We start from the raw sequence: 12,047 nt of genomic DNA on the forward strand, positions 1-12,047 counted from the left end.
GCCTCAGGCGACCGGCAGCAGTCCCCCATGCAGCAGCAGTCCTCTTCACCGTGGCCATGGGGGTGGATGCCGCAATGGGCTCCCCCTTGCCCGTATCCCACCCAACAGTGGGCTCGGCCACAGCAATAGTGGCAGCCGCAGCCACCTTTTTTCTGGTGGCAGGTCCATGGCCCAGCCTGGAATTTTGGGCTCGCGGCCACAGCAGCAGGCGTATGCAGCAGCAAGCCCGACGACGCAGTGGACTCCGACTGATATTGAATCGGCCATGCACACGATGACGTTGAGCCAACCCGATCCAAATTGGTATATGGATACCGGCGCCACATCCCATATGACATCCACAAAAGGTACTCTCTCGTCTTATTTTAATTTGAGCGATCATAATAGTGGCATTGTTGTTGGTGATGGTAAGTCAATTCCAATTCAAGGTTGTGGTCGTGCTAAATTGCCTCCCCCGAACCCTCCATTATTATTAAATAATGTCCTTCTTGCTCCAAAACTCATAAAGAATTTAATATCGGTTCGTAAGTTTACTACTGATAACTTTGTAAGTGTTGAATTTGATCCTTATCGGTTTTCTGTGAAGGATTTCCGGACAGGGATGGCTCTCATGAGATGTAATAGTAGGGGTGCTCTTTATCCATTATCCACCTTCAAACACCCCATCCATTCACCATCAACTTTTGCTGCCTTGTCTTCCACACGTTGGCATGATCGTTTGGGCTACCCGGGAGCTTCTATTTTGGATTTTCTTAGGCACAATGAAAGCATTGAATGTAATAGTTCTAGTTCATCTAGTATTTGTCATTCTTGCGTTCTTGGTAAACATGTTAGGTTGACTTTTGCTAGTTCTATTTCCGAGACTATATTTCCGTTTGACATTATTCATAGTGATTTGTGGACTTCTCCCATTTTGAGTTCTATGGGGCATCGTTATTATGTTTTGTTCTTGGATGATTTTACTAATTTTTTGTGGACTTTCCCTTTGGCTAGAAAATCTGATGTTTACTCAAAATTCATAGATTTTAAGTCCCATATCCTTACTCAATTTGAACGTCCTATCAAAAATGTCCAATGCGATAATGGAAAGGAATATGATAATGGTCAATTCGGAAATTTTTGTGCGTCCAATGGGATGTCTTTCCGTCTTTCCTGTCCTCATACATCCTCTCAAAATGGGAAAGCCGAAAGAAAAATTCGTTCAATAAATAATGTCATCCGAACTCTTCTTGCTCATGCCTCCATTCCTCCATTTTTTTGGCATCATGCATTGCAAATGGCGACTTATCTCCTTAATATTTTACCAAGCAAGTTGTTGGGTCACAAATCCCCTTTAGAAGTCCTTTATCCACGGAAACCATCTTATTCTCATCTCCGGGTCTTTGGGTGTTTATGTTATCCCCTTTTTCCGTCTCCTACTATTCACAAGTTGCAACCTCGGTCAAATCCATGTGTTTTTTTTGGGATATCCACCAAGCCATCGTGGCTCCAAATGTTTTGATTTATCCTCAAATAAAATCATTATTTGTCGTCACGTGTTATTTGATGAGACTCAATTTCCGTTTTCTAAAATCCACACTTCCACTCCCACCACGTATGACTTCCTTGATGATGGTTTTTCCCCTTATGTGATCCGTCATCTCGCCACCGGCCACTCTCCACCGCAGCCGTGTCCCCCTCCCCCGCTGCTCAGTGGTTTTCCGCCTGGTCTGGGCCAGCTGCCCACACCACCTTCGGCTGGGCAGCAGCGTCTCCCTTCCTCTACGCTGGACCAGCCCGCACCTACGCCCAGCCAGCTTGCCAACAGCCTACAAAACTCTACCACTCCTCTTCCTATCCAGCAGCCCCCTACCCAAACGCGCATGGTCACTCGTAGTCAGCGCGGGATCTTTAAGCCCAAGCACCCATTTAATCTACATACGGCAGTTACCAGGTCCCCCATACCTCGTAATCCGTTAGATGCGCTACGTGACCCGAATTGGAAATTGGCCATAAATGATGAATATGATGCTCTTATTAAAAATAAGACGTTGGAGTTGGTACCCCGTCTACCTAATGTGAATGTTATTCGGTCTATGTGGATTTTTACTCATAAAGAAAAGTCTAATGGTGCTTTTGAGAGGCATAAAGCCCGTCTTGTAGGTGATGGCAAAACACAGCAGGTTGGCATTGATTGTGGTGAGACTTTCAGTCCGGTCGTAAAGCCAGCTACGATTCGCACTGTCTTAAGTCTAGCTCTCTCTAAGCATTGGCCCATTCATCAGTTGGATGTCAAAAATGCATTTCTTCATGGCGAGCTCAAGGAGACAGTATATATGCATCAGCCAATGGGTTTTCGAGACCCATCTCATCCCGATTATGTGTGGTTGTTGCGCAAGTCCTTATATGGGCTTAAACAAGCACCAAGAGCTTGGTATAAAAGATTTGCTGACTTTGTTTATTCCATTGGTTTTGTTAATAGCAGGTCCGACAACTCATTGTTCATCTACAGCAAAGGGCACGACTTGGCTTACATTTTACTATATGTGGATGATATTATTCTTACTGCTTCTTCAGATACTCTCCGCTGTTCGATTATGGCCCTTCTTGCCTCAGAATTTGCAATGAAGGACCTAGGTCTTTTGAATTATTTTCTTGGCATTGCAGTGACCCGTCACAAGGGTGGTATGTTTCTTTCACAAAGAAGTTATGCTACGGAGATTATTGAGCGTGCAGGAATGTCATCGTATAAGCCTTCTTCCACTCCGGTTGACACTAAGCCGAAGGTCAGTGCCGCTTCTGGCGATCTTTGTAAAGATCCCACTCATTTCCGGAGTCTTGCAGGTGCTCTTCAGTATCTAACCTTCACTAGATCGGATATTTCTTATGCCGTGCAGCAGATTTGTCTTCATATGCATGCTCCTCGAGATACGCATATGCTTGCTCTTAAACGGATTATTCGGTATATTCAGGGTACTATTGATCATGGTTTGCATCTCTATCCATCTTCAGTTACTGATTTGGTTTCGTATACTGATGCTGATTGGGGGGATGTCCCGACACACGACGTTCAACGTCGGGTTATTGCGTGTTTTTGGGAGACAATTTGATATCTTGGTCATCCAAACGCCAACCTACTCTTTCCCGCTCAAGTGCGGAAGCAGAATATAGGGGGGTTGCTAATGTTGTCTCTGAATCATGCTGGATACGTAACCTGCTCTTGGAGCTACATTGTCCGGTCCCTAAGGCTACTTTGGTTTATTGTGATAATGTCAGTGCCATTTACTTGTCAGGGAATCCAGTCCAACATCAGCGCACCAAGCACATTGAGATGGATATCCATTTTGTTCGTGAGAAGGTGGCGCGCGGCCACGTACGTGTCCTTCATGTTCCGTCCCACTATCAGCTCGCCGATATTTTCACTAAAGGACTGCCGCAGGTCTTATTTGAGGATTTTCGGGACAGTCTCAGCGTTCGTAAACCTCCCGTTTCGACTGCGGGGGTGTGATAAATAATGCAAATATGTAGTCATAGAATATTTTGTAAATCTTCTAATTTAGGTTAGTATATTTTGTATCCTATTAGGACATTGTAACTATGGTATATTTACCAATTCCATCAATGAGAATAATCACGGAATTAATCTCCTTCACTCTCATTTCGACTTGATACAACTTTACCTTAATAATCTTGAGATAGTAATGATCATACAAGCAATATATACAAATAGGCGTTTAATTGTAGAGCCCGTTTGGATTGGCTTATAAGTTGTTTTCAGCTTTTTTAAGTGTTTGGCTGGCCAGCTTAAAGTCATTTTGTGCTTAAAATAAGCTCAAAAAAATAATTGGGCCTATTTAACTTAGCTTATCTAAAGCAACTTATAAGCTGTTCTGAAAACAGCTTATAAGCCAAAAAAAATAAATTAGACTACCCAACCCAACTTATTTTTTTTTGGCTTATAAGCTGCAAACAGCTTATAGGCATAAGCCCATCCAAACAGGCTCGTAATCCATAAGCGAAACCTCATTACACGAGCAAAAGTAAGTCTAAGACTTAAAATCTTAAAGAGTCCCACTCCATTCAAGCAATATTTATAGAACAGGCATTATAATTTCCTCTTCATTATGCTTCCAAATATGGCAGCGTCAGATAGAAGCATCATAGCTACAGTGGTGGCAATTTGAGCCCATATTTAGAAAATTAACCCGCTCATATTTAGAAAATTGACCCATTTAACCCACATTTTAGTGAGCTGGATCACTCATATTTTAGATGGATAAATATGGGCTTCAAGTATATTTTTAACCCATAAAAATATGGACAAATATGAATAAAATATGAATATCCATATAAGAACACACTAGACCCAATAACAACTCATTTCGAAAATGAGAAATTTCTTTCTTACCTCCCACACAACCCACCCCGCCATGCCCACCCCCCCACACCCGGTCACAATTTTTTTATTTCATATACTTTATTTTACTTTTATAAAAAATGAAAAAAAAAAATCTTACCTCCTACTCTGACTCCTACCCCCACCCCAAGCCACCCCACCCCCTCGCCCCGCTCCCCCCACCCCCAAATTTCAATTTTTACTTTTATAAAAATTGTAAAAACAAATCTTACCCACGACCCCACCCCTCGACGAAACCCCCTCCCCCCCCCCCCCACCCCCCAAAAAAATCATATATTTTACTTTTATTTTTTTTTATAAAAATGGAAAAAAATTCTTACCACACCCTAACCCCTCCCCCAAATTTCAGTTTCATATATTTTACTTTCACATAAAAAATGGAAAAAAAATTCTCACCTCAACCCCCCCCCCCCCCCCCCAAAAAAAATTCAATTTCATATATTTTACTTTTATAAATAATTTATAAAAAATGAAAAAAAAATCTTACCTCCACCCCACCCGAAATTTCTATATCATAATACCAATTATAAATATATGAAAAAATTAATTCAACTTGACAAAAGAAGGTTTGAATAGAAGCTGGCCACAGGTTCAAGCCGTACATCAAGCAACAATTTGAAGTTTCAGTCACAAGTTCGAGTGCTACGCCAAGCAAATTACGCCTAGCATTTAAGTGAAGGATCGAAGGGCAGGAGCATCATCCCCAGCTTTCAACGGCTACTTTTGGTACTAATCTTGGTCAAGTAAATCAGAGAAAACAGAAACTATTTACAGTGAAAGGTATACAGTTCAATCAACAGCATAGCAGAGAAAACATCATTGCAGAGAAACTTTCTGACAAGCACACAGCTAAATGAAAAGGCAGAATTCTAAAGAAGTTTTCAGTTACAAAAATCCATTTGCGACCAACAGTAGCATCACCAGTTTTCACTACAACCAGCATTAAATTATTTATGCCTACACACTATGAACAGGTCAGAAAAAGAGATTCAGCAAATTACAAACATAATACTACCAGGCAACAAAATTCAGCTAATGGATATCAGGTATTCCACCTGACACCACGTTCTCATCCACGGGTTTAGGGCCACCACATGACCTTGAGACGGATTCAAACAGCTTCTCGATCTCTGGGGCACATCTTGTAAATGGTCGACTCCAAAAGTTGTACCTCGGATTCTGTTGAACAAGCAATAATGCGTTGAGAAGACACCAAACGGAATGAAGATAGCATGAGCATAAATATACACAAAATACCTTTATCAACTCAATGAACGTGATCAGAAGACCCCATGGATGAGGTCGATTTACAATCAGGCGTTCTAATAGGACTCTGGTTATCTGCTCTTGGATCATTTCCTGCTCCATTCAAAGCAAATTAACGATTTAGAACGATCCAAAATGTAACTAGATAAATCAAATGTCTAAGCAGTCTTCACATAGTTCATATAGTAGTCTCAATCTGCTGAAAGCAGTGCATATTAAACATCCATAACACTGAACAAGAGAGGAATACAGAGGAAGACCTTGAACCAAAAACCAAGAATCAACAAATTGGACTGAAATAGTTTATAATATGAACCTAACATCCTCATCAGGCCATCCGTGGCACGTGAATTTTAAAGAACATTCAGACAGTGAAACAATATTATTATGGTAAATATTTTCCGCGTTTTAACAAAAATAATATTATTATAGTAAGTACTCTTCCAAACCCCACTTGTGAGATTTCACTGAGTATGTTGTTGTTGTATAGTAAGTACTCATTCAGCATTGCAGAAAATAATTACTCAGTTACATAAAATAAGGATGAGGTCCATAGACGAGGAATGCAACCAAAACACACACACCAAGAGGCGCATTCTCTTGGCGTGCAATAATGCAGCTAATGAGAAAAGCCGAAACCGAAGCAGAGCAAGCTTCACTCCTATTCTGGAAAGGGGGGAGGGATCTCTTTGATGTTTCAAAACTGCGAAGTGAATATTTTGATTAATTAACTATTGTAGCATATGTCACTTTGCAGTTTTCAAATATGTAAATTTCATTTCAAAAACATGAAAAATGTACGTCAAAAAACCGGGAGAGTTTGTGCGCGTTTGTGTCCGCGCGTATATAAATATTACGACCTTAGTCCAAACCTTGCGATATAAAATGAGACAGAAGTTTGTCACACGTGTGTACAAATAAATACAGCAAACCACATAATCATGATGAACATCATCATTGAAACAATTGAAAGCAAAAGAAATCAAGTGACAACCACAAATCTAAATAGGAAAACTAAATGAAAGTACTTGAGCACCTGGTTCGATTCTGCAAATAAGTAGAGCAGAATAAAGGAGAAGTAATGTGTGTGATTATTTGGGTATCGCAATTGGTTAGCGACTGCATTCAAAAACAAGTAACGGCCCTCGGTGTCCAAGTCCATTATCAAAGTCTGGAAAACATCTAGAGCAGCACCAACCAAGAACACAGCAAATGGAACACTACTGGGCATCGACTGTGCATGAGGAGTTTTTGCCTGCAGCTGCTGGATAGCCTACAGCAACACCGCAAAGGTAATAAATACAGGGTAATGAAAATGGACTAAACAAAAACATGAAACGCAACTACAGAAGGGCAAAAGCTTAACAAAAAGCTGATAGGAAAAATCATACACGCCTGGAATAAATTAAAAATGTAATGACAGAGCACCCATTTTGACTTCACTAGCACACAAATTTCTCGTGGAGAGAAAATTTATGGGGTACCGCCATAACGGGTAAAAACAAGGCAAGAAAGCAGTTGAACCATGAATTTACCTGCATCCCAACATAGAGTACAAGGGAATTGATAAGGGGTACATTGTAGCGTGTCCCAGCCTTGGCAGCTTCACTTGGCAATAGCAGCAGCTTCTGCTTCAATTCACTCAAAAATGGAGACCCCTGTTGCCTTGTCTGCGATCATTCAGGACAGTGTAAAAAAAGATGATCAGACAGGAAAGCCATATGCATATATATAATTTATATTCTCCTACTCTCACCCTACACATATATACATGCTGTGTACAGTGAAGAAACAAGGTTTTGTTTATGTTAGGATTACCTTCAGGTATTCATCTACATCACCCTTCATCTGCTTTGATTTAAGAGCTGCATCAACTTCAGAAAGAATGCGAGGGGATTGACTAATCTCTGCAAGTAGATCAATCTACAGACACCAAAAAAGAGGTCATTTTCAAACTAGGCAACGGTAGAGAAAATCATCCATAAGATTCACAAGACTAATTACCTTTAAGTTGGGAGTTGATGGATCAGGAAGCCTCATGTTGCGAGGAAATGCACTTAAAATTATATTTCGCATCTGTATGCAGCTTGGAGGGATAACATCACAGAAGCTGAAATGGTAGTCACAGAGAAACTCCGGAAAATCATGAAGGAGAACCAACAAAACCCTGAGAGTCCCTTTATACAGAAACTGGACCTAGCACATGAAAACGAAGAACATTAATTGATATCCGGGGTTTAAGCAACACATGACAGGAAAGATTGAAAAAAACACATATTTATTCAAAACCAACCGGTTCTCCTAGCTCAGCATTCCTCAGAAAGGGCTCCATAAACTGGAAGAGATCCACCAATAATCGTTGAAAATAAGGCCATCCCTTTTGGGCATTTCCAGCAAGTAGTTTTGGCATAAAACTTCGATGACTTACAAGTTCAAGCCATGCAAAGCTGAAAGCAACTCATTTAAGTTAGTCACTCAGACAAGCACACAAATGTACTTATAGTAGATTACATATCAAAAGAAAAAAAACCAATAACTAATCCTATTACAACACGCAGTATTTTCTTTAATGTAACAATTCCATGCCCAAACTAATTTAATTACCTATCCTCTCTGGAGAAGATATTTAATTTAAACACGCTATATATGCAATTATGTGTCTTGAATATGAAGCAATAATTTACCTATCCTTTTACCGAGTCCATTGCTTTTCCTTAAAGAATAATTTACTTTTGAGTGGGCAGTTACTCTACCATACCGGAAAAACTGTTACCTGAATCCTGGAACTTTGAGGGGCTGAAGAGCATGGAAAGCATTGGCTAAAGCTGTTAAAACCTGAAAGGCCCCAGCAGAGATCAGTTTTGTAACTGAAGATCTAGGTACGAACATAAACAAGGATAATAGGAATATACCTGAAAATTTGCACCGTCAAAAACAGGATCCAGGGAACTGAGATCCACTAGCCAATTAATGAAAAGCCTAAAATACGGTCTAGGATTAAAGGTCATCTTCTTTTCCTCAGCGTCTTTCTGGATGAATTTGACAGTCACAGCGAGAACCTGTCAATGAAAGCAAAGGTATATAAGTCCAAAGACCAGATAAGAAACAGTAACCTATAAGAAATTATAGAGCATTTCCGTACCTTTGGAAGCAGCAATAATTTACTAGATCCTTGATCCACGGGATAAAACTAGCCAAAGAGACAGATAGCAATCAGGCAACAACTAATCTAACGAAGGACAGTAGGAAGTACTTCAGGAAAATATACCAACCTTCAAGATTGAGAACACTAATTTCGCATAGATATCAATTGCAAGGAATGATAGAGGTTGTACTTGGTGAGATTGAGGGGTTGAACTAATGACCTCAGATGAAAGGCAATGCGAAACAGAAAGTTCCTGAATTATCAAGTAATTAGCTTGCAATAAAAGCTTAAACACTTAATAGTGCTTGACTAATTGAATAGGTAAAATTCACCGTGAGTCTGCGGAAAAAACGATCTGAAGTTTCATCGCCTTTTAATAGGCCACTCTGGTTTAATTGCAAGATATAATGAGCATGAGTTGCATCATTCGCTCCAGGAATTTCACAAATACGATACCACTCGGCAAACAGCATTGAGACCTACATATGTCAATGATCCAACAGCAACATAAGAGACCGAAAGGAAGAGATGGCAAAAGGCCAAGATGAAAACTGCCCCTTTTTCATTATATTGTACATGCTCACAGGAGGGCATCACACCTTAGATTAAATGATCCTTAATAATTCCTCAGTTAGAGGCCACTCTCACATGACAAAAGTGATAAAAGATGTTTTCCAACTTGCAAAACCAGGCTGGACACCATACAATTCGAACTTGCAGATACAAAAAAAAAAAGACTCTGCTTCTTGATGTTTCTGTTCATGTTACAGAGTATAGAACAGCATAAAACAAGTGCACCAGCCTTCGCTTAGTAGAATTAGCTATCAACAATCTTCTTAATCTTCTTAAAAAAGAGCTACATGTACTATTGTAACTGTTCAACATCTTATCACTAAAGATATTTTGCCTTTGGCTTTACGCTTCTTTGTACACCAACTGAAACTACTTTCCTGTGTTCTCTCCAGCAAACAATCGCATCAACATGAATCAAAGTAAGAACACTTTCCTCCAACTCTCCCCCGAAGCCTTGCAAGCAGGACGTGCAGGAGGAGTAATAAGAAATATCCAGCAAAAAGAAAACAACCAGTAAAAGAGATTCTCCTTCTTCCTAGTGTAGGTTCTCAATTGTACAATATCTTAGAAGCAAAACAGCAGAAATAGTGTAGGTTCTCAACTGTACAAACTCTTAGAAGCAAAACAAGAAAAATATGCTGTTTTGCTTCTAACTTATTGTACAGTTGTAATAGCACACCCTTTGTGCTAGATTATCTATAAAATTACTTCACTTCTAAAATAACAGCATCGAAACAAGAAATTAAAGTTGCTGGAACCTGTTAACAATTTCTTTATTCCAATTTTAACTATACTTTAGTCTTAACCAATACGGAAAAAGCTGCAAGCACATTAAAAAAAGGACATACCTGCTCGCGGAAGCCTGCAGGATCAGGTTCAACATATTCAGGAGCACCATAATCATCTCTGGTACCAGTAGCAGTCACGGCAATCTGTTCAAGTATTGACTGGAAATCAAAATGTACGTGAAGCAGAGATGGAATGCCTATTTTGCTACAATCATTCAACTGACTTCACTCAACAGTTTAGCTATGTTAAAACCTAATATTGACTCACCACTAATATTCTTACAAAAATTACATATTAGTACTTTATATTGTTTATATACAACATATAGTTACTTAACGGAGAGAACGTGATTCCCAAATTCAGATGGAAAATTTAAAGATAAAAATAAATTATATAAAAGGTTAGAAGTAGAATCATACAAAAGTTTCTCAAGATTGAAGGAGGCAAAAGGCCTTACAGACACTAAGAATGTGTTCTGCAAAAATAGGCAACAAAAATACTGTTTTATTGCTGGGGTTGTTTACAGTTCTCTTCTGGAGAGTTTTTTCCCTTTGCAGATCAAAGTTTAGCAAGATCTCAAACTAGATAGACATCATAGAAGCAATTTTTACATGTTAATGACTACAAAGTAAATAAAATGTTCTCTAATGATATCACCTTTTAAATTAAACAGTACACCCAATTTGACAAGGCACATGGCATGCACAGGTCGTTGGTTTGAGTCTCAAAGCTATTCATCACAATTTTGTTTGATAACTGAAAATCCCCGAGCGCCAGCTGGCACACGGCTTGAAACTCAGTGGAGGATGTGATACCCATCATAAGAAAATTATGTGCATGCTTAGGTTGTTTGTTTGAAGACACAAATAAGTTTTAAAAAAAATAAAAATAAAAAAAGTTCATTTTCTGACAAGCACAAAAGCTAGCCTTTTCTAACCAACTAATCTTCTATGATGAGGTGGTACACACAACCCAATAGGCCAATTTGCCCAATCAATATTGTGAAAAGGGATATTTTGAGAAACCTTTTTGTCTCTAGATTGTTTGTTGCTATCATCCTTCCCAAAAGTAACACTAGACAGTGCAGCAGCATTAGCTGCAGGGTTCTTAGCAATCTCCACTAGTTGTTGTAGAGACTCAGGAGAACCTGGCCTGGCTGCAATCTGCACCATGAAAATATAGATAATGACCTACCACTGTATCAGAGCAGAAAAAAGAAAAGGATGGTGTAAAAAAGATAAGACGAATTGAAAAGATAAGGGAATTGTACCTTAGCAAGTACATCAACAAGGTTTTGTAGCTCGGATATGACTCTAGAATCACTTATCACCAGTGTTTGAATAAGAGAAATGGCAAATTCAGTAGCACACTCTGCATGTCAGACAAAAAAGAATTAGTGTTTTTTACACTCAATAAAACATCAATTGAAAAACAAATTACATACTGTTTCTGCCAGCATCAAGTAATTTAGCCATGTGCACATTATACTCAGCAAGGTTGAGCAGTTCACTGCGTATCAAACCAACTGTAATGTCTTTGTTGAACTTCCGCTCCTCATCAGAGTAAATAACCTGCCAAAAGATAGTAATCAAATGTAGCAATGAATAAAAGTACGCTTCCAATCATCTAATTTCTCTGTATGTTCATTTATTGGAAGGGTCAGCAACCTGCATGAGTTAAACTAAAAGATACCACCCTGGCCAATATTAACACTATGACATGACAAACAACAACAACCCCGCATCAGTCCTAACTTCACTTCTTCATTTAAGCTCATTTCATCATATCATGATACTAAATAAAATAAAAGTGACGAATAATATTTTAAAAATTATATATATATATATATATATATATATATATATATATAATACCTAT

The 12,047-nt window shown here is 39.1% G+C and overlaps 1 protein-coding gene across 3 annotated transcripts in view; it reads right to left on the reverse strand.

The window, feature by feature from the left end:
• Nucleotides 1–5,246: 5,246 nt before the first annotated feature.
• Nucleotides 5,247–12,047, reverse strand: part of LOC132645753 (uncharacterized) — a 30,575-nt gene continuing 23,774 nt past the window's right edge. For all 3 annotated transcript variants that reach the window (XM_060362934.1, XM_060362935.1, XM_060362933.1), the window contains exons 36-51: nt 11,614–11,740; nt 11,440–11,540; nt 11,195–11,332; nt 10,229–10,312; nt 9,140–9,286; nt 8,935–9,060; nt 8,805–8,852; nt 8,575–8,721; nt 8,436–8,497; nt 7,956–8,109; nt 7,667–7,858; nt 7,481–7,585; nt 7,198–7,332; nt 6,699–6,935; nt 5,654–5,755; nt 5,247–5,575 (exon numbers count right to left, since the gene is read on the reverse strand). In XM_060362934.1, the coding sequence (XP_060218917.1) occupies nt 5,429–5,575; nt 5,654–5,755; nt 6,699–6,935; nt 7,198–7,332; nt 7,481–7,585; nt 7,667–7,858; nt 7,956–8,109; nt 8,436–8,497; nt 8,575–8,721; nt 8,805–8,852; nt 8,935–9,060; nt 9,140–9,286; nt 10,229–10,312; nt 11,195–11,332; nt 11,440–11,540; nt 11,614–11,740 (2,052 nt within the window). In that variant the 3' untranslated portion in view covers nt 5,247–5,428. The remainder of the gene's footprint in view (nt 5,576–5,653; nt 5,756–6,698; nt 6,936–7,197; nt 7,333–7,480; nt 7,586–7,666; nt 7,859–7,955; nt 8,110–8,435; nt 8,498–8,574; nt 8,722–8,804; nt 8,853–8,934; nt 9,061–9,139; nt 9,287–10,228; nt 10,313–11,194; nt 11,333–11,439; nt 11,541–11,613; nt 11,741–12,047) is intronic.

The sequence above is a fragment of the Lycium barbarum genome, chromosome 6 (assembly GCF_019175385.1).
Source record: "Lycium barbarum isolate Lr01 chromosome 6, ASM1917538v2, whole genome shotgun sequence".
NCBI lineage: Eukaryota > Viridiplantae > Streptophyta > Magnoliopsida > Solanales > Solanaceae > Lycium > Lycium barbarum.